General features: G+C 47.0%; 2 protein-coding genes across 9 annotated transcripts in view; both read left to right on the forward strand.

Annotated features, from left to right (window-relative positions):
• The window catches only part of FBXL18 (F-box and leucine rich repeat protein 18), a 385,112-nt gene that overhangs the window by 13,285 nt on the left and 345,179 nt on the right, over positions 1-26,648 (forward strand). The gene's annotated exons all lie outside the window — the stretch shown is intronic.
• The window catches only part of LOC143786334 (uncharacterized), a 5,372-nt gene continuing 2,154 nt past the window's right edge, over positions 23,431-26,648 (forward strand). The window contains exons 1-2 of one of the 2 annotated variants that reach the window (XM_077275624.1): positions 23,431-25,142; positions 25,237-26,648. The exon at positions 25,237-26,648 is cut by the window's right edge and continues 2,154 nt beyond it. In XM_077275624.1, coding sequence (XP_077131739.1) covers positions 24,245-25,142; positions 25,237-25,982 — 1,644 coding nt within the window. In that variant the 5' untranslated portion in view covers positions 23,431-24,244 and the 3' untranslated portion in view covers positions 25,983-26,648. The remainder of the gene's footprint in view (positions 25,143-25,236) is intronic. The other variant, XM_077275623.1, reaches the window with a different exon arrangement.

The raw sequence follows: 26,648 nt of genomic DNA on the forward strand, positions 1-26,648 counted from the left end.
CACATGTCGGCTGTACAAAACAGCTGACATGTCGTGGCTTTGATGTAGGCTCAGCGCCGGAGCCCACTTCAAAGGGAGAGACACAACATGTGCCGTACTAGTACGGCGCATGTCGTTAAGGGGTTAACCTGATAAGTCGCCTTTTTTTCTGTTCCCTTTAAACCCTTTGAAACTAAGCCTGTTTTCACCTTAATGACTAGGCCAATTTTAAGGCTACATCCCCACGGTCAGTATTAGGCAGCGCTTTGGCCTCGGCACATGTTCGCTCCGCCAAAAGCTATGCCGGCTTTTGATCGCAGGTAATTCCACATTTGTTCATTGAACCATGTGGAATTACACGCCCAATACATTGCACTGGTGATATTTATCTTGCAGAGACTGCGCGCCACCGCAAGTTAAATAGACATGCGGTGGTCTGGAAAGATGCTCTGCATGTCTATCTCGGCAGGGAAACCGCAGGTGCCGTTGTACGCATAGTGGGAATGGGATTTCTTCAAATTCCATCCACTATGCTGTAACATCTGACCGCTGCGAGTTGGATGCTGCGGGTGTGCACAGCGTCCAATCCGCAGCGTTTACTGACCGTGGGAACATACCCTTACAATTCTGACCAGTGTCACTTTGAGGTCATAACTCTGGAACAATTCAATGGATCCCGGTGATTCTGAGATTTTCAAATTTTAATTTTTATGCCATTAAAGGGCCACTGTCACCCCCTCCAGCCGTTATAAACTAAAAGAGCCACCTTGTGCAGCAGTAATGCTGCAGTCTAACAAGGTGGCTCTTTTAGTTTTTTCTTCTGTTATTCCCTCAATAAAGCGTTTTATAATTTTCCCCAAATACCTGTCTTTGTACCTGGGGGCAGGTCCAAAGCCTCCTTTGTGAAGCGCCCAACTGCCGTCACTCATCTCTTCTTGGGTGATGGTCGCCGCCCCCTGCGCGCTGTTCTTCTTAAATCCGGCGCCTGCGCTGTGCGTGCCTGCCTGTGGCAAGGGCAGTGTTCATTGGCCGTCATAGCAACTGATGCCGGGTGCCTGACTGCGCCTGTGCGGCCACCCTGTTGCTGAATCCCCGCCCCGCATTGTGTTATGCATTATGCACAGTGCGGGGCTGGGATTCCTGGGCATGCGCACTGCGCTTGTCTGACGCTCCCCAGGTCCCCCGCCTTTCAGCTTTGTTCTTTGTGGCTGTTCCAAACGTCGGCAAGGAAACCTGTATATTCGGGCAACGCTGGAAGGTGGGGGACCGGGGGAGCGTCTGAACAGCGCAGTGCGCATGCCCAGGAATCCCAGCCCCGCACTCTGCATAATGCATAACACAGTGCGGGGCGGGGATTCAGCAACAGGGTGGCCGCACTGCCCGCACAGGCGCAGTCAGGCACCCGGCATCAGTTGCCATGACGGCCAATGAACACTGCGCCTGCCCCAGGCAGGCACGCACAGCGCAGGCGCCGGATTTAAGAAGAACAGCGCGCAGGGGGCGGCGACCATCGCCCAAGAAGAGATGCGTGACGGCAGTTGGGCGCTTCACAAAGGAGGCTTCGGACCTGCCTCCAGGTACAAAGACAGGTATTTGGGGAAAATTATAAAACGCTTTATTGAGGGAATAACAGAAGCAAAAACTAAAAGAGCCACCTTGTTAGAATGCAGCATTACTGCTGCACAAGGTGGCTCTTTTAGTTTATAACGGCTGGAGGGGGTGACAGTGGCCCTTTAAATCAGAGAGTCATATCGCACAAAATACCGTATATACTCGAGTATAAACCGACCCAAGTATAAGCCGAGGCACCTATTTTTGCCACGGAAAACTGGGTAAGCTTATTGACACGAGTATAAATCGGGTATGCATTGTCCCCTCATCCCTGTCCTGCTATGCATGGCTCCCCTTCCCTGTCATTGTATGCATGCCTCTCCCTTGCCTGTCCTGGTATGAATGCCTCCCCGTCCCTGTCTGCAAGCCTCCCCTGTCTCTTCATTGTAGTATTATTATTATTATTATTATTATTATTATTATTATTATTATTATTATTATTACGCCATTTATTCCATGGTGCTTTACATGTGAGGAGGGGTATACATAATAAAAACAAGCACAATAATCTTAAACAATACCAAGTCACGACTGGTACAATAGGAGAGAGGACCCTGCCCGCGACGGCTCAGAATCTACAAGGGATGGGTGAGGGTAGAGCTGGTCTTGCAGCGATTTGGTCTATCGGTGGTTACTGCAGGTTGTAGGCTTGTCGGAAGAGTCAGGTCTTCAGGTTCTTTTTGAAGGTTTCGATGGTAGGGTGAGAGTCTGGTATGTTGTGGTGGAGAGTTTCAGAGTAGGGGTGATGTGCGAGAGAAATCTTGTATGCGATTGTGGGAAGAGGGGAGTAGAGAAGGAGATCTTGTGAGGATCGGAGGTTGCGTGCAGGAAAGTACCGGAGAAGAGGTCACAGATGTATGGAGGAGACAGGTTGTGGATGGCTTTGTATGTCATGGTTAGGCATTTGTGCTGGAGTCTCTGGGTAATGGGGAGCCAGTGAAGGGATTGACAGAGGGGAGAGGCCGGGGAATAGCGGGGGACAGGTGGATTTGTCAGGCAGCAGCGTTTAGAATAGATTGGAGGGGTGCGAGAGTGTTAGAGGGGAGGCCACAGAGAAGGAGGTTGCAGTAGTCAAGGCGAGAGATGATTAGGGCATGGACTAGGGTTTTTCCAGATTCTTGGTTTAGGAATGTACGGATCCGTGAAATATTTTTGAGTTGAAGGCGGCAGGAAGTGGAAAGGGCTTGGATATTTGGTTTGAAGGATAGATCAGTGTCAAGGATTACCCCGAGGCATCGAGCTTGTGGGACTGGGGAGAGTGGGCAGCAGTTTACTGTAATGGATAGGTTTGTTGGGTGGGGTCGCGTGAGATGGGGGGGAAAGATGATGAATTCTGTTTTGTCAATGTTAAGTTTTAGAAATCTAGCGGAGAAGAAGGATGAAATAGCGGACAGACATTGAGGGAATCCTGTAGGGTGGTGATATCTGGTCCAGAGATGTAGATCTGTGTCATCAGCATAGAGGTGATACTGAAAGCCGTGAGATTCTACGAGCTGTCCGAGGCCAATGGTGTAAATGGAGAAGAACAGTGGCCCTAGGACTGAACCTTGCGGGACTCCGACAGATAGGGGGCGAGGTGAGGAGGTGGTGTGTGAGTGAGAGACGCTGAATGTCCTGTCTGTTAGGTATGACGAGATCCAGGATAGGGCTAAGTCTGTGATACTGGGGAATGGTCCACTGTGTCAAAGGCAGAGGACAGGTCCAGGAGGAGGAGGACAGAGTAGTGTCGCTTGCTCTTGGCGGTTAATAGGTCATTGGTTATCTTAGGGCAGTTTCAGTGGAGTGGTGTGACCGGAAGCCAGATTGTAAGCGGTCGGAGAGGGAGCAGGAAGAGAGATGGGAGGACAGTTCAAGATGGACGTGTTGTTCCAGTAGTTTTGAGGCATAGGGGAGAAGTGATATATGGCGATAGCGAGATACAGAGGATGGGTCAAGAGAGGGCTTTTTGATGATAGGTGTGATTGAAGCATGTTTAAAGCTTGAGGGGAAAACACCAGTTGTTAGTGATAGGTTGAAGAGATGGGTTGGGATGAAGTGGGAAGGGACCGGGTCAAGTGCACAGGTGGTGAGATGCAATCTTGAGAGTAGAGTGGAGAGTCGATATTCTGTAATGGTGGAGAAGTTGGTTTTGGAGGTGGAGGGCTGGGCAGTTTGAAGGGCTCTGGGGGTTGTCGACCAAAACTCTCTGATATCAATCTTCTACTTGAAAAATGAGGTAAAGTCTTCAGCTGAGATGAGTGGGGAGGGAGGAGGTGCTGGGGGACAGAGGAGATAATTGAAGGTGTTGAATAACTGTTTAGGGTTGTGAGACAGGGAGGATATGAGAGATGAGAAGTAGGTTTGTTTAGCTGTGACTAGTGTGGCCTTGAAAGTAGTGAGGGACTGTTTGAATGCAATGAAGTGCTCGTTGGAGTGGGATCTTTACCATCTCCGCTCAGCAGCCCTGGAAGCTCGCCTCAGTTCTGCATGCATGTCTCCCCCTTCCCGGTCCTGGTATGAAAACTTCCACATCCCTGCCCTTGTATGCGTGCCTCCCTCTTCCCTGTCCTGGTATGCGTGCCTCCCCCTTCCCTGTCTTGGTATGCGTGCCTCCCCCTTCCCTGTCTTGGTATGCGTGCCTCCCCCTGCCCTGTCTTGGTATGCGTGCCTCCCCCTGCCCTGTCTTGGTATGCGTGCCTCCCCCTGCCCTGTCTTGGTATGCGTGCCTCCCCCTGCCCTGTCCTGGTATGCGTGCCTCCCCCTTCCCTGTCCTGGTATGCGTGCCTCCCCCTTCCCTGTCCTGGTATGCGTGCCTCCCCCTTCCCTGTCCTGGTATGCGTGCCTCCCCTCTTCCCTGTCCTGGTATGCATGTTTCTTAAGAAAAAAATAAATTTTCGTACCCATCTACCTGTGCACCCTTGGTGCTGGCACTGCCATAGTCACGTGGTACCGCTCATTAAGGTGATAAATATGCTCTCCACCCCTATGGGAGTGGAGACGTGTCCATTTTCATCACCTTAATAAGCGGTACCACGTGACCGCTGAGCATCAGAAGATGCAGTGCCAGCACCGAGGGCGTGCAGGTAGGTGAGTATGATGTGTGTGTGTGTGTGGGCTCCTGGCACCCACCGGCAGATCCGCCGAACCCCCCCCCCCTTCCCGCCCCGCCGGCTTTCTTTACCGTGACTCGTGTATAAGCCGGCTTATACTCAAGTATATACGGTAGTTAATAACATTTTTCACATGTCTACTTTACATCAGCACAATTTTGGACACATTTTATTTTTTTGTTAGGGAGTTAGACGGGTTAAAAGTTAACTAGCGATTATCATTTTTATAACAAAATTTGCAAAACCATTTTTTTTTTTTTTTTTTTCTTGGAAACACCTCACACTTGAAGTGACTTTGAGGGGCCTATATGACAGAAAATACCCAAAAATGACACCATTGTAAAAACTGCATCCTTCAAGGTACTCAAAACCACATTCAAGAAGTTTATTAACCCTTTAGGTAATTCACAGGAATTTTGGGAAAAAAATAAAAGTTTACTTTTTCATTCTCCAAAAATTTCCTTTAGACCTATATGTATACATATATATCTTTTTATTTTTAACTTTCGCAAGTATAACAGGAGAAAATGGACCATGTATTTTGTTGTGCTTTTTCTCCTGAGCATTCTGATGCCCCATATGTGGGGGAAATCTACTGTTTGGGCACACAGCAGGGCTCGGACGGGAAGGCGCACCGTTTAACTTTATGAATGCAAAATTTGCTGGAAAAATTAGCGGACGCCATGTCGCGTTTGAAGAGCCCCTGATGTGCCTAAACAGTGGAAACCCCCTCCAGTGACAACATTTTGGAAACTATACCCCTTATGGAACTTATCTAGATGTGTATTGAGCACCTTGAACCCACAGGTGCTTCACAGAAGTTTATAGTGTAAAGCCGTGGAAATATCACATTTTTCCCAAATACGTCTTTTTTAGCTCCATATTTTGCATTTTCATAAGAGAAATTGCTCCATACAACTTGTGCCATTTCTCCTGAGTATGCCGATACCCCATATGTGGAGGGAAAACCACTGTCTTGATGGTAAAATTAGTGGGCTCCATGTCCCATTTGAAGAGCCCCTGATGTGCCTAAACAGTGGAAACCCCCCACAAGTGACACTATTTTGGAAACTAAACCCCTTTGGGACCTTAGCTAGATGTGTATTGAGCACCTAGAACCCCCGGTGCTTCATAGAAGTTTAAACCGTGAAAATAAAAATACATTTTTTTTTTCCCACAAAAATCTTTTTTTAGCTACAAATTTGGTATTTTCTCCAGTCACCTTCCACGACAGCAGTATCGGAGGATGTCTCCCCGCCTTAATAGGGGACAGGAAACAAAGGTTAAATACCCCTCCCCTTCCTGCAACCACCAGTGTTTTTCCTGTCCCTATGGGGCATGAAGAGGTTCCTGATAGTGCTGCCGTGGCCGGCGATCTGGAGCGCTGTTACCTATATATTCCTGGCAGTCAAGTTCGGGGGCTCCGCTCTCTTTCTCCGCTGACAGCGCGCCGGCCAGCTTTTTCCTGCAGCAGCCATGATGGTCGTTCTCCCTGTGGGTACCCCCTATGGACCATGGGCAGGAGGAGCACCAAATCGCGCTGTGACCTTGATGGTATAAGATCCTGGTCGGGGGGAAGCCTCCAGGTAAGGCCCATTTTTCTGTGTCCCTCTGTGACAGACTGACCATATGGACGGCGACAAACCCTTACACTCTGCTTCTGCAGAGCCCGGCGTTCACCCTCCTACCGTAAGTAGCGGAGGTGGGTCCCTTGCTGTCCAGATAGTTTTGAGGTGACTTAGCTTGCCTTTCTCTCTTTTTCAGAGAGACAAGGTCCCTGCCCCTAAAAAGGATAAGATGCCCAGCCGCAAGTGTGGTGTGTGTGTGTTTTCAAGCTTCCCTCCGCATATAGGAAAAAGCTTTGCCTACCGTGCATGGATGACGCGCTACGTAACTAACAGCCCTCCCTCCTGGACAGCATCAGAATCATCATCAAACAGGAGGTTCGATCCTCTATGGCGGCCCTCTCCCAGGCCCTAGCACCACAACCCCCTCCTCCTAAGAAAAGGAAGATGGCTCCCGTGGAATCTGACACTGGCTCAGGCAAAATCCATACCTCTGGTTCGGAGGACATTTGAGAGAATGAGGGTTCCACTTCCAAACGAGATAATAAAAAATATATTTTCTCTTCCGAAGGCATGGAAGAGCTAATTAATATGGGGAGGGGCGCCATAGGGGTGGAGGAGGAGGAAGTTAGTCACTCTGTACAGGACAATATGTTTGGGGGGGTTAAAGCCCAAGACCCCAAAAAGTTTTCCCATACATGAAAATATTAAAAATATTGTCTTTCGTGAATGGGGCTTACCCTGAATTAAGCCTGTGTGTCCCTTCAGAATTTAAGAATCGCTTCCCTCTTGAAGGGGACTGCTCTTTATGGGAAATCCCCAAGTGGATGTACAGGTGTCTAGGGTAACCAAAAAGATGGCTCTTCCTTTCGAAGATTCCTCTCAGCTCAAAGATCCCATGGATGGGAAAATTGAGAGCTTGTTAAGGAAAACCTGGGACACCTCCACCAATCTACTAAAAACAAATGTGGCCTCAACATGTGTTTCCAGATCCCTTTTCTCCTGGCTGCATACATTAGAAAATCACCTTTCTCAGGGGACATCTAGGGAAGAGATACTAGACTCTGCCTCGTCTTCTGCAGTCCTCTCTAATTCATCTAGGAGAGCTCTGTGGTTTAAATCCTGGGGAGGTGACCTTACCTCCAAATCCAGACTGTGCGGTATTCCCTTTCAGGGACATTGTGTTTGGCCTGGCCCTGGATAAAATTTTAGACAAGGCTACAGATAACAAGAAAGCTCTTCCAGAGCAGAAAAGCTCTAGGAAAAGCTTTTTTCGTCCCTCTCGTGAGCCAGCTTCCCAGAGGGATTACAAGGGTAAAGGTAAAACAGGTCGGTGGAGTTATTCAAAAGGGGGTAAAGCCTGGAACATCCTTGTTCCCCAACATCAGCAGGCCCCTGAGAAGCAATGACTGCTCTCCCGTCGGGGGTTAACTCTCTGGTTTCCTCTCCCGGTGGCAGGCAATCTCTGCAAACCAGTGGGTCCTGCGTACCATACGGCAAGGCTTGAGGTTGGAATACGAGAGTCCTCCCCCCTCATCACCTGACAGTTACGTCCCTACGTTCTCCTCATCGTCGAGAATCCTTTCTATTCTATCTGCTTCAGACAGGGGTGATTTCCCATGTACCATATCAAGAAATAGGGGAGGGTCACTCTTCTCACCTATTCTTGGTTTAAAAAAAAAAAGTGCTTCGGAAAACATCGTATTATTATAAACCTGAGACCCCTGAGTCAAGTGGTCAAATATCGAAGATTCAAAATGGAATCAATCAGATCAGCAATCCGGCTTATTGGTCAGGGTTGGGTAATGGCTACAATAGACCTGAGGGATGCCTGTTATCATGTACCTATCCATCCGGACCACAGAAAGTTCCTCAGGTCTTTAGTTTCCCAAGGTCATCGGGTCAGCCATTATCAATTCAATGTCCTGCCGTTCGGAGTTTCATCTACACCGTGGGTATTTACCAAAATCATGTCAGAAGCAGTAGTCTTAATCCGACAGCAGGGGATCTGCATCATCACATATCTGGACAATTTTCTAATTGTCGCTCCATCCATTCCTCGTATGAATATGGATGTCACGCAAGTCCTGGACATCCTGAGGTTCCTGGGGTGGATTCTGAACCTGGAAAAATCAGATCTTCATCAGTCATCGAGGAAGAAATTCTTGGGAGTTCTTCTGAACTCTGGGAAAAGAATGTCCTTCTTGCCCAGAGATCGTCAGCTCGACCTCGTCAAGAGGATTTCTAGATTTGGAAATCAAGGGACTCCAACCTTAAGAGACTGTCAATCCTAGGCTCATTGACGTCATGCATCCAGGCAGTCTCCTGGGCTCAAGCCCACACGAGTCCTTCAAACCCACGTTTTGCTGCATTCAAAATGACATCGAAATGCACTAATCAGGAGGATTCCTCTTCCTGGCCATGTGAAATCCTCCCTTTCATGGTGGCTGAACAGCAAAACCTCCAACAGGGAGTCAGTTGGGAGCAGCTTTCTCTGAAGGTACTCGCATCAGATGCCAGTCAGAGAGGCTGGAGCGCTATAGTGGACGGATCTCATTTCCAAGGGTTGTGGCCCTCAAACATCAGGTCTAGCTCCTCAAACCTGAGGGAACTGAAGGTGGTAGAGGAAGCGCTGAAAGCTGCATCTGTCCTCATTAAGGGTCACCACGTACGTGTCTTCTCCGACAATACAACCACAGTGTCCTATCGCTGACACCACACCAGGGAGGCACAAAATACACCAGCCTGAAACTAAGTGTCACAAGGATTTTTTTTCCTGGGCTGAAAAACATCTTCCGTCTATCACAGCAGTGCATGTAAGGGGATCAGACAATGTAGCAGACTTCTCAGCAGGAGGGCCATCCACCCAGGGGAGTGGTGCCTAAACCAGGAGGTCTTTTTGTCCCTTATTCTGAGGTGGGGAAGTCCCGACATAGATCTGTTTGCCAACAGCCAGAACACAGTCAAGTACATTCTTCTCTCTCAATCCCGAAAGCGGAGCACAGGGGTTGGATGCCTTCTCCCATCCTTGGAAGTTCGGTCTGGTGTATGCCTTCCCTCCAATTCCTATGTTAGCAAGATCTCTACAAAAAATCCGGTTATATCGAGTCACAACGATTCTGGTAGCACTCATGTGGCCGGGAAGAAGCTGGTACAGTGCATTGACCGACATGACTCAGGAGGGCCTGATACTTCTGCCCCAGAGGGTCGACCTGCTTCACCAGGGTCCCCTGCTACACCGGACCTACACAGGTTGAATCTTGCTGCCTGGTTACTGAGGCCGGGATTGTGAAAACCAGAGGTCTCTCAGATTATGTAATTCAGACTCTCCAGAAGAGTAGGAAACCAGCAACCAATGCCATCTATGGCAAAGTTTGGAAAAAATTCTCATCCTGGTGTTCCCCGGATAAGCCTGATCCATTCCATCCCAACATTGGACAAATTTTAGATTTTCTCTAGAAGGGACTGGATTTAGGACCCTCGCCTAGTACGCTGAACGTTCAGGTGTCAGCTCTTAGTTCCTTCTTTGATCAGGATTTAGCTGGTCATCGATGGGTTAAACTGTTTTTGACGTCTTCTACTAGGATCCGTCCTAGGCTCCATAGCCAGAACCCTCCTTGGGATTTAAACCTAGTCCTAAATAGTCTAATCCGGGATCCATTTGAACCTTTATCAACCATCAGTTTAAAAATCCTGACTCTTAAAACTGTTTTTCTAGTGGCAATCACTACCGCTAGGCGTATAGGAGAGCTGCAGGCCCTATCCATACAGGAGCCATATTTAACCATCACTATGGATAGCATAATCCTTAGATTGGACCCCTCCTTTATGCCTAAAGTAGTATGGAACTTCCATAGACGTCAGGATATCGTTTTACCTTCATTCTGCCCAAATCCCTCTAATCCAAAGGCAGGAGCCTTTTACACCCTGGATGTCCATAGGGTGGTTCTCTTTTACCTCCAAACAGACTGAAAATTGGAGAATGGACCAAAACCTATTCGGCCCGTCTGCAGGACGGAAAAAAAGCAAGAAGGCGGCTAAAAATACAATTTCTAACTAGATCAAACAAGCCATTTGTCTAGCGTTTTCATCACAGAATATTCCACCTCCGGCATCATTGAAGGCCCACTCCACTCGCTCAGTCTCCATTTCCAGGGCAGAGAGAAGGAACGCGTCATCTGAGCAGATATGCAGAGCCGCCACCTGGTCGTCAGTACATGCATTCACCAGGCACTACAGACTAAATTTCAATAGGGACCTATCGTTTGGCAGACTTATTTGCAGTCAGTTGTCCCTCCCTAAGAAACTAGTTCTTGGCATTACTCCGATACTGCTGTCGTGGAAGGTGACTGGAGAAAATAGAATATCTTGTAAATCGGTTTCTAGGAACCTTCCACAACAGCACTAATTTCCCTCACTATCTGATCTTATTGGATGATTCCTGCACTTGAATGGTAACTATATACATGCTACTGTGTCCAGAAAAAACACTGGTGGTTGCAGGGAGTGGTATTTAAAGGGAACCTGTTACCTCCCCCCCAGTCGTTTCAAACTAAAAGAGCCACGGAAAAAAAAAACGGATTATTTCTCTAGTTACAGCACCCAGAACTAAAAGCCACCTTGTCAGAATGCAGCATTACTGCTGCACAAGGTGGCTCTTTTAGTTTGAAAAGCCTGGAGAAGTGGTGGTGGGGGGGTGACAGGTTCCCTTTAACCTCTTTGTTTCCTGTCCTCTATTAGGGCGGGGAGACATCCTCCGATACTGCTGTCGTGGAAGGTTCCTAGAAACCGATTTTTGTAAGACTAATTCTATTTTCACAAGGGCAAAAGGAGAAATTGGACCCCAAAGTATGTTGTGCAATTTTAACAACATGCACCTGTAAATTAGATGGGCGGTCATCACTACAGAAATGCCAAACGTTGGTGCTAAATGTTGTTTATGCACACTGGGGCTCAGAAAAGAGGGGGCATTTGGGATTAGAGAATTTGCTGAATTTCTTTTGACGTGTGAGGAAACATTTCGCTTTTCCGGAGCCTTTGTGCTGCCAGTAATGTGGAAGCCCCTTATATTTCAATTAACAGGTGACAGATATAAGTGGGGACTTGCATATTTTGTGGATTGAGTGAAAGCTTTTATTGGGAACATTTTACATAAGGCCGAGGTCACACTTGCGAGGGTGATGCGAGAAACTCGCGCATCAATACCTGGCACTGCCATCGCCACTTGTGCTGCTGCATTCATTTTTATGCAGCCGCACACTCCGGTGCCGAGTACTGGCGGCAGTTCCTGGTATTGATGGGTAAGACCTATGTGAGTTTTTCGCATCAAACTTGCAAGGGTAACCCTGGCCTAACATTTGGGATCACAGCGCTCTAGGCTGACCACTTACTTTGCGGTTTCCATCTAAATCTCTGAGTGACATGATTCAGAGGAAACCCCCGAGGGATCCATTCACTATAATGAGGTAGAAGAGTTACTCTGGACTCCGTCTGGCCTCTGTTCCGTGGTTTCCTTTTTTCAGAAGCTCACAAAACTGTAGCCAACGGCATGCAATCCTAAAAAGATGGACACCGCCAGAACACATGTCACATTTGCCTCATTATAGGGAATCTTCCGCTGGGAGCTTCTGTCCGAAATGAATCACATATTTCAGAGATTTACATAAACTCCAGTGTAAGCGTTCAGCGCAAAGCGCAAGATAAATGTGCGCCTAGCCTACTGTTGAAAAAATCAACAGTATGTGAAGAATTGGTTTTATTTATGTTTTATGCTGTTCTTCGTGCGGTATAAGTGATTAGGTGACTTTATTCTTCTGGTCAGTGCGATTACAGCGATACCAGATTTATATTGGGTTTTTATGTTTGGCTGCTGTCACACACTAAATGACGCATTTTCTTGTGACAACTAATTTTCCATTACATCCCTCCGGACAGCACCATGGGAGGAAGTCCTTCCTTGACCTATAGCGGGACGGGATCACAGAGGTTAAAAGGGCCCTCCCACCTCCAGTGTTTTTCCTGTCGCTACAGGGGATGGTTGTATGAGATGTTGCTCCAGGAGTGAAGATAGAAGATAGAGGTTTTATGGGGCTTAGGGGAGTCGTGTGGCGCCTCCAATCCTTCCCCCTGTCAAGTGGCCTTGGGCTGAAACCCTCCTGGGCGGGGGTAGCTCAGCCACAGAGACCAGCGAGCGGACGAGGTTCCTGGGTAGAGTGCTTCCTCCCGCAGTGGAGGCTCTCGGCTCAGACGCTGGCCGGCAAGCCACCGCTACTTCTGGAAGTCGTGAGGTGGAGAAGGCCGGCTGGTTTCCTGCATCTCGTGGGGCACAGGAGAGGATATCATTGGTAGCATTCCGGACGGGACGCCGCTTCCCTCCATGATGGGCTCTCGGCGTTACCAGCTCCCCTGTTTTTTCTAGCAGGTATGGAGCCAGCACAGGTGAGTGCATGGTGGAGTGTTCTGTTGATGGTCTAGGCCTCTGGGCTCATGTTGGTCTCATGCCTTTGTGCTAAGGCCGGAGTCACTCCAGAGCGTTATACGGACGAATGCTATGCGATAAAAAATCGCATAGCACTCAGACCAATGTTAATCTATGGGACAGCTCCTATCATCCGTTGTTTTCTCGGCCGTATTATACTTGCGAGAGAAATCGCAGCATGCAGACTAGCCAATGAAAGTCTATGGGTGCGAGAAAAACTCGAACACCACACTAACCATCAGTGTGGTATATATTTTTTTCATAGACAGATAGCAGAATAGTCGATAATTCATTTGTCTGGTTTTGTAAAATCATTGCAGAACCCGACAGGATATGAGACATGGTTTACATACTGTCAACCATTGCATATCAGTTAGATTTTATATGTCCCTGACCAATAATGTTAGTAGAGTGTGTGTGTGTGTGTGTGTGTGTGTGTGTGTGTGTAAAACTTTGGAGCTGTAGGTGTTAAATTAAAGGATTAATACACAGACAAAAATGTCGATTTCTCTGCCAGAGAGATGGAAAACCAGTGACAGAGGGCAGATATTAATAGCCTAGAGGGACATTTTATATATAGTACAGATCAAAAGTTTGGACACACCTCATTTAAAGATTTTTCTGTATTTTCATGACTTCATGACTATGAAGTAACATAGTAACATAGTAACATAGTTAGTAAGGCCGAAAAAAGACATTTGTCCATCCAGTTCAGCCTATATTCCTATATTCCATCATAATAAATCCCCAGATCTACATCCTTCTACAGAACCTAATAATTGTATGATACAATATTGTTCTGCTCCAGGAAGACATCCAGGCCTCTCTTGAACCCCTCGACTGAGTTCGCCATCACCACCTCCTCAGGCAAGCAATTCCAGATTCTCACTGCCCTAACAGTAAAGAATCCTCTTCTATGTTGGTGGTAAAACCTTCTCTCCTCCAGACGCAAAGAATGCCCCCTTGTGCCCGTCACCTTCCTTGGTATAAACAGATCCTCAGCAAGATATTTGTATTGTCCCCTTATATACTTATACATGGTTATTAGATCGCCCCTCAGTCGTCTTTTTTCTAGACTAAATAATCCTAATTTCGCTAATCTATCTGGGTATTGTAGTTCTCCCATCCCCTTTATTAACTTTGTTGCCCTCCTTTGTACTCTCTCTAGTTCCATTATATCCTTCCTGAGCATCGGTGCCCAAAACTGGACACAGTACTCCATGTGCGGTCTAACTAGGGATTTGTACAGAGGCAGTATAATGCTCTCATCATGTCTATCCAGACCTCTTTTAATGCACCCCATGATCCTGTTTGCCTTGGCAGCTGCTGCCTGGCACTGGCTGCTCCAGGTAAGTTTATCATTAACTAGGATCCCCAAGTCCTTCTCCCTGTCAGATTTACCCAGTGGTTTCCCGTTCAGTGTGTAATGGTGATATTGATTCCTTCTTCCCATGTGTATAACCTTACATTTATCATTGTTAAACCTCATCTGCCACCTTTCAGCCCAAGTTTCCAACTTATCCAGATCCATCTGTAGCAGAATACTATCTTCTCTTGTATTAACTGCTTTACATAGTTTTGTATCATCTGCAAATATCAATATTTTACTGTGTAAACCTTCTACCAGATCATTAATGAATATGTTGAAGAGAACAGGTCCCAATACCGACCCCTGCGGTACCCCACTGGTCACAGCGACCCAGTTAGAGACTATACCATTTATAACCACCCTCTACTTTCTATCACTAAGCCAGTTACTAACCCATTTACACACATTTTCCCCCAGACCAAGCATTCTCATTTTGTGTACCAACCTCTTGTGCGGCACGGTATCTGTTATGACCCCAATGGCGAGGGTCTCAGAGGAACGTGGAAGTCTGCAGAATACAAAAATCCAGCTCATAGGGCAGTGGTAACTGGGTTGACCATATATCTACTCCTAACGCCAACACTAGAAGTAGCCGGGGATCATTCCTACGTTGATTCTAGATGACACGCGCCAGCCGGAGAATCTAGCTACCCCTAGTAGAGGAAAACAAAGACCTTTCTTGCCTCCAGAGAAGGGGACCCCAAAGCTGGATAGAAGCCCCCCACAAATAATGACGGTGAGGTAAGAGGAAATGACAAACACAGAAATGAACCAGGTTTAGCACAGAGAGGCCCGCTTACTGATAGCAGAATAAAGAAAGGTAACTTATATGGTCAACAAAAACCCTATCAAAATCCACACTGGAAATTCAAGAACCCCCGAACCGTCTAACGGTCCGGGGGGAGAACACCAGTCCCCTAGAGCTTCCAGCAAAGGTCAGGATATAGATTTGGAACAAGCTGGACAAAAATACAAAACCAAAACAAATAGCAAAAAGCAAAAGGCAGACTTAGCTGATATAACTGGAACCAGGATCAGTAGACAAGAGCACAGCAGACTAGCTCTGATAACTACGTTGCCAGGCATTGAACTGAAGGTCCAGGGAGCTTATAAAGCAACACCCCTAACTAACGACCCAGGTGCGGATAAAAGGAATGACAGAAAAACCAGAGTCAAAAAACTAGTAACCACTAGAGGGAGCAAAAAGCAAATTCACAACAGGTATCAAACGCTTTGGAAAAATCGAGATATACCACGTCCAATGACTCACCGTGGTCTAGCCTATAGCTTACCTCTTCATAAAAACTGATTAGATTGGTTTGACATGAGCGATTTCTCATAAACCCATGCTGATATGGAGTTAAACAGTTATTCTCACTGAGATAATCCAGAATAACATCCTTCAGAAACCCTTCAAATATTTTACCAACAGTAGAGGTTAGACTTACTGGCCTATAATTTCCAGGTTCACTTTTAGAGCCCTTTTTGAATATTGGCACCACATTTGCTATGCGCCAGTCCTGCGGAACAGACCCCGTCGCTATAGAGTCCCTAAAAATAAGAAATAATGGTTTATCTATTACATTACTTAGTTCTCTTAGTACTCGTGGGTGTATGCCATCCGGACCCGGAGATTTATCTATTTTAATCTTATTTAGCCGGTTTCGCACCTCTTCTTGGGTTAGATTGGTGACCCTTAATATAGGGTTTTCATTGTTTCTTGGGATTTCACCTAGCATTTCATTTTCCACCGTGAATACCGTGGAGAAGAAGGTGTTTAATATGTTAGCCTTTTCCTCGTCATCTACAACCATTCTTTCCTCACTGTTTTTTAAGGGGCCTACATTTTCAGTTTTTATTCTTTTACTATTGATATAGTTGAAGAACAGTTTGGGATTAGTTTTACTCTCCTTAGCAATGTGCTTCTCTGTTTCCTTTTTGGCAGCTTTAATTAGTTTTTTAGATAAAGTATTTTTCTCCCTATAGTTTTTTAGAGCTTCAATGGTGCCATCCTGCTTTAGTAGTGCAAATGCTTTCTTTTTACTGTTAATTGCCTGTCTTACTTCTTTGTTTAGCCACATTGGGTTTTTCCTATTTCTAGTCCTTTTATTCCCACAAGGTATAAACCGCTTACAGTGCCTATTTAGGATGTTCTTAAACATTTTCCATTTATTATCTGTATTCTTATTTCTGAGGATATTGTCCCAGTCTACCAGATTAAGGGCATCTCTAAGCTGGTCAAACTTTGCCTTCCTAAAGTTCAGTGTTTTTGTGACTCCCTGACAAGTCCCCCTAGTGAAAGACAGGTGAAACTGTACAATATTGTGGTCGCTATTTCCTAGATGCCCGACCACCTGCAGATTTGTTATTCTGTCAGGTCTATTAGATAGTATTAGGTCTAAAAGTGCTGCTCCTATGGTTGGATTCTGCACCAATTGTGAATGATAATTTTTCTTGGTTATTAGCAGAAACCTGTTGCCTTTATGGGTTTCACAGGTTTCTGTTTCCCAGTTAATATCTGGGTAGTTAAAGTCCCCCATAACCAGGACCTCATTATGGGTTGCAGCTTCATCTATCTGCTTTAGAAGTAGACTTTCCATGATTTCTGTTATATGAAATATTGTAAATTCACACTGAAGGCATCAAAACTATGAATTAACACACGTGGAATTATATACTTAACAAAAAAGTGTGAAAACAACTGAAAATATGTCTTATATTCTAGGTTCTTCAAAGTAGCCATCTTTTGCTTTGATGACTGCTTTGCACACTCTTGGCATTCTCTTGATGAGCTTCAAGAGGTAGTCACTGGAAATGGTCTTCCAACAATCTTGAAGGAGTTCCCAGAGATGCTTAGCACTTGTTGGCCCTTTTTCCTTCACTCTGCGGTCCAGCTCACCCCAAACCATCTCGATTGGGTTCAGGTCTGGTGAGTGTGGAGGCCAGGTCATCTGGCGTAGCACCCCATCACTCTCCTTCTTGGTCAAATAGCCCTTACACAGCCTTTAGGTGTGTTTGGGGTCATTGTCCTGTTGAAAAATAAATGATGGTCCAACTAAACGCAAACCGGATGGAATAGCATGCCGCTGCAAGATGCTGTGGTAGCTATGCTGCTTCAGTATGCCTTCAATTTTGAATAAATTCCCAACAGTGTCACCAGCAAAGCACCTCCACACCATCACACCACCTCCTCCATGCTTCACGGTGGGAACCAGGCATGTAGAGTCCATCCGTTCACCTTTTCTGCGTCGCACAAAGACATGGTGGTTGGATCCAAAGATCTCAAATTTGGACTCCTCAGACCAAAGCACAGATTTCCACTGGTCTAATGTCCATTTCTTGTGTTCTTTAGCCCAAACAAGTCTCTTCTGCTTGTTGCCTGTCCTTAGCAGTGGTTTCCTAGCAGCTATTTTACCATGAATCATCAGTGAGACACACACACACATATCTACTATATAATTGTCTAAGGGTCACTTCCGTCTGTCCTCCTGTCTGTCAGTCACGGATATTCATTGGTCGCGGCCTCTGTCTGTCATGGAAATCCAAGTCGCTGATTGGTCGTGCCAAAACGCCCACGACCAATCAGCGATGTGCACAGTCCGGAAGAAAATGGCCGCTCCTTACTCCCCGCACTCAGTGCCCAGCGCCCGCATACACCCCTCCGGTCACCGCTCACACAGGGTTAATCCCGGTGGTAACAGACCGCGTTATGCAGCGGGTAACGCACTCCGTTACCGCCGCTATTTAACCCTGTGTGACCAAGTTTTTACTATTGACGCAGCCTATGCAGCGGCTATAGTAAAAACATCTAAAGTTAAAAATAATAAAAAAAAAAAATAAAACCTCATTTGATACTTACATTCCGCCGCCTTTCCCGCTCCAGCCGGTCCATTCAAGCGGCACGTTCCGGTTTGACAAGGATGGTCTGGGAGAAGGACCTGCCGTGACGACACGGTCACGACGTCATCACACCCTGGGACCGAAAGCAGCTGCCTGCACCCCACCCAGGCGACAGAACTGCAACGCGCCTGCGGAAGGTGAGTATATGTTTATTTTTTATTTTTTTAACTTGTGACATACGTGACTGCCCAATATACTACGTGGCTGGGCAATGTACTACGTGGCTCTGTGCTGTATACTGCGTCGCCGGGCAATATACTGCGTCGCCGGGCAATATACTGCGTCGCCGGGCAATATACTAAGTAGACACACATATTCTAGAATACCCGATGCGTTAGACTCGGGCCACCATCTAGTGTGTGTATGTGTATATATATATATATATATATATATATATATATATATATATATATATATATATATATATATATATATATATATATATATATATGTATATGTGTGTGTCCAGGGACAGGGGCTGTATATAGGAGTAAGAAGCACTGAACATGAGCTCCTGAATTTCCATCACTTTATACCTTGTAATGAGGCAACTGTAAGACAAATCCTGGAAAAACTCAACTCCGTGGAACATAAAAGTGATCTGGACCGAACTGGACTTTAAATTTTATGAAAAAAGGAAGAATTGGAGGATTTAAAGGACAAAACAAGAATCCCCTGGAGGAAGCAGACTGGAAACAGCTGGCACCATACATCTGACCTCCTGATACCTGGACCTATAAAAGGTAGGAGAATTCCTTAACTACAACACAACCTATAGACTTGTTACAAATTAATCTTCTTAGAAATAAGGATTATAATTAACATATAACTACAAAATGGAGAACACAAATTTGGAACAAGTAAAGGAACAAAGCCCAGAGACACAGGAATGCTTGGGGTCAGATCTGGAGATAACACAGTGGGGCAATAAACCCAAGAAGGACTATATTAGAGAGAATCCAGAGACTCTTTATGCAGATTTCACAAAGGAAGAACCAAAAAGAAAAACCAATGTATTATTCTATACAGACCACCTCTCAGCCTGGCACACTGCCCTGTGCAATCGATATAAACATGTAACTAAATCCAACACCAATAATGCCCAGCGGATTAAAATTACCAGCCAAGCCGATGATGACACCAATGTGCTCACCATAAGCCTGTACAACAATGGCACAGTCATGGTGCAGGGGACGGAGGAGATTCTGCAGCAATTTGAAAAGTGTTTTTCTGATATCAAAGAGCAGGCACAAACCTTTAAAGGACTACAAGCCCCAGCAGCTACCTCTAATGCTACCTCTAATGCTCATATAGAGATTCCCAGACAGAGCCGCCTATCCCCCGACACTTCACACCTCTCGCAGGATAACATCAGAGACTTCTTATCTCAATTAGAAAGAGACTTGGTCCAACTGAAATTAGAATGTGAAAGAAACTCACAAGGGAATGCAAATTACCAAGCAACAAATGACACAGCCCTACAGAAAATGAGGGAAGAAATGTGTGAACTGAAATGTCAACACCAGGCAGCTCTACAGGAAATGGGGGAACTGAAAAAAGACAATGATAAACTCAGAATGGAGATTGCAGAATTAAAGGTCCATAGCCCTGGGCATCTGAACCAGCTGGGGGCAATGGAAACAAGCCAGAGAGCAGACAACATGGCCACCACTGAACAGAATGTAGAGACACCTACTAGCAATAAAATAATAACCAACAATATGACTGATCCTGAAACCAGAGACATGGAAGACAGAAGAGAACCAGCCACCAGCAAAGCCAGCATCACAGACCCCCGACAGCAGCACCGTAGCCCACCCAAGACATCACAAAGTCCTGATATTGTCCTAATAATGGACTCAAATGGGAAGTACCTAAATACACAGCGGCTATTCCCAGGAAAACAGGTCCGTACAATCCGCTGTGCAAATATTGAACAGGTGACCGAGGTCATCAGTAAACCATGGTTCACCAACCCAAAGCATATTATTATACACACGGGTACAAACAATCTACCAGACCAGCACCAGCAGATCGCAGAACAACTGATCAACCTGGCAAAGATGGCAAAACAAAAATTCCCGGACAGTAAAATCATTCTGTCATCGCTGCTCCCAAGAAAGGACACACCCAGGCAAACCACCCAAACCATCAATACAGAACTGACTGAAAGGATCAAGACTGTGCCAAACGTGACCCTGGCACAACACCTCTCCATAAACACCAGTCACCTGCACGATAATAAACATCTCAACAAACAAGGGGTCAGCATCCTGGCCAAAGAGCTGAAGGACATCGTGCTAAACAGAGACCCCAGGGCTGGATTCAACAGTGGCCATAATCACACTGAAAGACCCCCGAGAACGAAAGAGCAGAAAACCCCAATGCTACCCCCTGAAGCTGGAAGCAAAGCTCTTCACCCAGTGTCAGACCATCAGAGGAGGAGACCTCCATGGAGGAGACCACCGAGCCCGCACAGACACATGCAGAGCAGAGATAGGGATGAGATAAAGATCCTGCTCAATGCACTGTGCAGAATTCTAATGTGACTGGATGGAACCAAGCACTTCTATAAAACAGTCAGAAATCCAGTTTGTCCCACACAGCTATACTCATTACAAGGTATATACACACAAAATACACAGAAGAATGTCTTCACTTACAATCAGCAGCTGGAATATTCAGGGTCTCAACGCCTCAACCTTTGGATCTAAAACAAAGGACCCTGATTTTATACAAAGACTGAAAAATATAGACATTCAGATCCTCCTGGAAACATGGACCAGAGCCGAAAACGAATCCCTGGTGCCTATTGGATACAAGGAATTCTCGGTCCATGCCCAGAAAAATAAAAACACCAAACAGGGCCGGGGCTCAGGAGGAGTATTGATCTGGTATAAAGAGGAGCTCCACCCGTACATCAAACCGGTGAAGAAAGGAGGCAGCCACATATGGATCAGAATCAGCAGCTCCATCCTCACCTGCCAGTCTGATGTCCACCTCTGTGCCACCTATATACCACCACCAGAGTCCCCCTACTTCAATCCAGACTGCTTCGAGATCTTACAAAGAGAAGCCGCCCATTATCAGGCCCTGGGCAAAGTTCTCATCTTTGGAGACCTCAATGCAAGAACAGGGAGAGAGAGCGACTTCCTGACCACGGATGGAAACATCTACATACTTGGAGCAGAGAATGACGACCAAGACCCTGTACACACTGAGTGAAACGGCTATGACACTACAGTCAACAAAAGTGGCAGAAAGCTCCTGAACGTATGTAGAAGTCTAGGACTTCATATCCTTAATGGACGAAGCAAGGGTGACTCCTTAGGAAGGTATACACTAAACTCCCATGTAGGGAGGAGTGTAGTAGACTACGCCATTACAGATCTGAACCTGGCAGATGTCAGCGCCCTCATAGTCACCCCACAAACGCACCTGTCAGACCACAGCCAACTTCTTCTGTACATGAAATCTACAGAGAAACCATCCACTCAGAAGCCACAGCAGAGCGGCCTCTTCACCCGGCCTCCATCCTATAAATGGTCCAAAATGTCGGCACTAAAGTATAAAGAAGCTTCCAACAGACCTGAAATACAGCGGATGCTGCACCACTTCTACAACCTCAAGTACAAGCCAAACCCAGAGGGAGTGAGCCAAGCCGCAAAGGACCTCAATAATATTCTATGCAATGGCCAGACTGTCCGACCTTAAAAAAGTCGACTACAAGAGACCAAAAGAAACACAGGTCAATGGCTGGTTTGACAAAGAATGTAAAGCTCTACGGAAGACCCTGAGAACAGCCTCCAACAAGAAACACAGAGACCCCAGCCACCTGGGTCTGAGGGAAGCCTATGACTCCATACAAAGGCAGTACAAAACCCTCCTCAGGAGGAAGAAGCAGAGATACATCTCTACCAAGCTTAACCAACTCCGAGACGCCCTCCAAGACAACTCCTTCTGGGAACTATGGAACCACATGGGCACCAAAGACAAGAAAAACAACACCCATATCCAAAATGGCAACCTCTGGCTCCAATACTTCAGAGACCTCTATAAAGACATTCCAAAGGAAGAGCTAAGCCAAGAACAGGAAAACATAATGGCGAAACTAAAAGCAATGGAGGAAAAAATCAAAAACTTCCAAAACCCGGTGGATACACCTATAACACTACAGGAAGTAGCCGAGAGACTCTACTCCATAAGATGTAGAAAAGCCAGTGGCCTGGACGGAATCCTACCAGAAATGCTGAAGTACAGCCCACCAGAAATACAGGCTGCAATGGTTAAACTCTTCAATATTGTGCTGAGTGCTGGCTACTTCCCTCGTACCTGGAACCAAGGCCTCATCACACCCATCCACAAGAGTGGGGACAGGTATGACCCAGCCAACTACAGAGGCATATGTGTCAGCAGCAACCTGGGAAAACTGTATCCTGAACAAGAGGATCCTCGCCTTCCTCACCGAGCACAATGTCCTCAGCAAGAGCCAAGCAGGGTTCATGCCGAACCACCGACCACATCTACACTCTGCACAGCCTGGATCTGCCCCCATCCACCTCCCCTATGCCATGGACTATAGCCCCCACCCTGGATCTGCCCCCATCCACCTTCCCTACAGCTCCTACCCAACATCCCCACAGTCCCTATTCCTATTGCCTTTATACACTTGCTTTGGCAAAACTGATGTGTATTTGGTCCTGCCAATAAAGCTTCATTGAATTGAATTGAATATGTGTGTGTGTGTGTGTGTGTGTGTGTGTGTGTGTGTGTGTGTGTGTGTGTGTGTGTGTGTGTGTGTGTGTGTGTGTGTGTGTGTGTATATATATATATATATATATATATATATATATATATATATAATATATATACCGTATATACTCGAGTATAAGCCGAGATTTTCAGCCCAAATTTTTGGGCTGAAAGTGCCCCTCTCGGCTTATACTCGAGTCATGATCGGTGGTGGGGTCGGTGGGTGAGCACTGTCATATACTCACCTAGTCCCGGCGTTCCTGGCGCTCCCCCTGCCTGTCACACTGTCTTCGGTGCCGCAGCCTCTTCCCCTGAGCGGTCACTTGGGACCGCTCATTAGAGAAATGAATAGGCGGCTCCACCTCCCATAGGGGCGGAACCGCCTATTCATTTCTCTAATGAAGCGGTGCCGGTGACCGCTGATAGAGAAAGAGGCTGCGGCACCGAAGACAGGCAGGGGGAAGGAGCGGGACGCCGGGAGCAGGTAAGTATCGCATATTCACCTGTCCTCGTTCCACACGCCGGGCGTCGCGCCATCTTCCCGGCGTCTCTCCGCTCTGACTGTTCAGGCAGAGGGCGCGATGACGCATATAGTGTGCGCGCCGCCCTCTGCCTGATCAGTCAGTGCGGAGAGACGCCGGGAAGATGGCGCCGAGGAGCTGCAAGCAAGACAGGTGAGTATGTGTTTTTACCCTTCGCCACGACAGCACCCCACATGAGAGAGAGGGATCCGCCCCATAGGAACAGGAAACCTACAGAATAAAAGGAGGCGGTCCCCTCTCCTCCTCAGTTTAGGTTTCCTGTTCCTACAGGGACCCGGCTTACCTACAGATGAAGAGGATCCCTGGGCCATGCACCCGCCTGCGTAGGTATCTGAGGGAACGGCAGGGGCTGCGGTTCCAGAAGCAGCGGCGGGGGAGCCCCTGCTTGCAGCCTCCCCCCTCGTCTGGCCAAGCATCCACGGTCCGGGTCCGGTCACCGTGGGTCCGCCCGGCACCGTGAGGACGCGCGCGCTGCTGCGGCCGGCTTAATATCCCTAGCCGCCGCATGGTGAGTGAGAGCGGCGCGTCTAACCCGGAAGTCGCTGGAGCACTTCCGGGTTGGTCCGGGGAGGCAGGAGAATGGGCGGCAGATTTAAAAATGCAGCGCTAGCGTCGGGCCGGTGTGTGTAAGATGGCTTCACCGGCCGACGATGCGCACTTGCCCGCAGTGCAACAGCGTTCTCCTAGCAAGGAGAGAAGCGCTAGGAGCAGCACAAAGAGTGGTGGTCGACCTCCAGAGAAGGGTTCTACCACCAAACGAAATCCGCCTCCAGAACCGGTACCTGTCAGCTTCACTGGGTGAGTTTTTGAAAGAGTCTCTTCCTATATGCTGATATATGTTCCTCCTGTATCTTTCCTAGACTAAGAAAAGGACACACAAATCCAAGCACAAGGAATGTGCTTTATGTACGCAGCCCCTCCCGGATGATTATGTTAACAAACTGTGTTCGGAGTGTATCATGCAAACCTTACGGCAGGAAAACATAATGACTCCATCAGATGTCAGAGCTATGATCCGGGAAGAAATGCAGGGGTTGGCGCAGACTAGTACCACCAGTACCCGTCAGCTTAGTAGGTCCAAATCTCCGGTCAGTTCACAGTCAGAGGACGTATGTATATCCTCAGGCAAAGCGGAATCCCAGCCGAGCTCATCCGAGACTGAAGGGGGACTTTGTCTTCCCAACAGCAGTGTGGACAATTTAATAAAATCTGTCAGAAGCACGATGGGGTGCTCAGATGAGAAAGAAAGTAAATCGGCTCAGGACATCATGTTCGCGGGGTTAGGACAGAGGAAACGTAGGTCCTTCCCCGTCATAAAAACTATTAAAGAAATAGTAAAAAAAGAGTGGGATAAGCAAAATAGAGGTTTTCTACCATCATCCTCTAAAAGACGCTATCCCTTCAGCGACGAGGAGCTAAATACCTGGTCGAAGGTGCCGAAGGTGGATGCCGCTGTAGCCTCCACAACCAAACAGTCGGTCTTACCGGTGGAGGATTCAGGAGTCCTGACAGACCCGCTGGACCGTAAAGCGGAAGCTTTACTAAAAAGGTCGTGGGAAGCCAACATGGGGGCGTTCAGGCCCGCCATATCTAGCACCTGCACTGCGAGGTCACTACTAGTGTGGATGGAGCAACTGGAGGAACAGATTAGAGGTAGAACTTCGAGAGAGTCAATCCTGCCGAAATTCCCTCTAATCAAAGAAGCAGTAGCATTCCTGGCTGATGCCTCTGTGGATTCGCTACGCCTAGCAGCCAGGTCAGCCGGCCTAGTGAACACAGCCCGGCGAGCACTCTGGCTAAAGAACTGGAAAGGGGACGCACAGGCCAAAGCAAAACTTTGTGCGATCCCCTGCCAGGGTGAGTTTCTTTTCGGAAAAGCGCTGGATGAGCTCCTGAGTAAAGCAGGAGAAAGGAAAAAAGGCTTCCCTAACCAGTATCTTCCATCCTACAGGAGAGCCTTCAAAAGACGTCCCTTTACCAGGAACAAGCCGTTCGAACAAAGGGAGCGATGGGAGTCGAAGGACCCGAAGCAAAAAGGTGCCTTTTTTAGCGGGTCCCATAACCCGAAACGCAAATACCGCTAACCAGGAGGTAGGCGGCAGATTAAAATTCTTCCTCCCCAGATGGGAACAAATAACATCCAGCCAGTGGATTCTGGACATTGTACAATACGGCCTAAAATTGGATTTTGACCGAATACCTTGGGATTCCTTTATAGTAACATCTCCAAAAGGTCAAGACCAACAAAGGGCTCTGGAATCAGAGATCCTATCTCTTCTGTCTAAAAAAGTCCTGATAGAAGTTCCCCAGGATCAAGAAGGGAAGGGGTTCTATTCCCCTTTATTCTTGATCAATAAGCCTGATAGTTCATTTAGAACCATCATAAACCTCAAGAGATTAAACGCCTTCCTGCGTAATCATACCTTCAAAATGGAATCCATTAGTTCAACCATAAAACTCTTGTTTCCTAGGTGTGTCATGGCCGGAATAGACTTAAAGGATGCCTATTATCATCTTCCCATACATGCCGAACATCAAAAGTATCTAAGGGTAGCAGTCATCCTGGAAGGACAGGTTCGTCACTTTCAGTATGTTGCAATGCCATTTGGGCTTTCTATGGCTCCCCGCATCTTCACTAAGGTGATATTAGAAGTGATGGCTCATCTACGTCAACGAGATACCTTGATAATACCCTAGCTAGATGACTTTCTAGTGGTGGGAAACTCTATGCTCCAGTGTAAAACCCGTCTATCTAATACGATCTCGTCCCTACAGGAGTTAGGTTGGATCGTCAACTTCGAAAAATCCCGGCTGAATCCAGAAACCGTCCAGACATTTCTAGGAATCCAGCTAGACTCCGTAAGTCAGAGATGCTTCCTCCCCCAGGCAAAGAAACTGACTATACAATCAAGGGTATCAGACGCAATACGCAACCCCTACATGACACTAAGGAAGGGCATGTCTTTGCTGGGGTCATTATCATCATGTATCCCTGCTGTACCATGGGCACAATTTCATACTCGTCAATTACAGTATGAGGTATTGTCGGCTCAGAGAAAAGACGGACATCTAGAAAGCAGAATAACTCTTTCCAAAGATGTCTTAGAATCACTATCCTGGTGGCTAGACATGGACCACCTCTCAGAGGGTGTGCCATGGATAATAGACCCGTCTAAAATAATTACCACCGACGCCAGCCCTATTGGGTGGGGAGCACATATGAAAGACAGTCTGGCCCAAGATACTTGGGACCAGGCAGAATTGTCATGTTCCTCCAATTGGAAGGAGTTAAAAGCGGTAGAATATGCCTTAAATCACTTTCTTCCGCAGATTCAAGGGGCAAATGTAAGAATTTACTCGGAC

The sequence above is a fragment of the Ranitomeya variabilis genome, chromosome 7, assembly GCF_051348905.1.
Source record: "Ranitomeya variabilis isolate aRanVar5 chromosome 7, aRanVar5.hap1, whole genome shotgun sequence".
NCBI classification, from domain to species: domain Eukaryota; kingdom Metazoa; phylum Chordata; class Amphibia; order Anura; family Dendrobatidae; genus Ranitomeya; species Ranitomeya variabilis.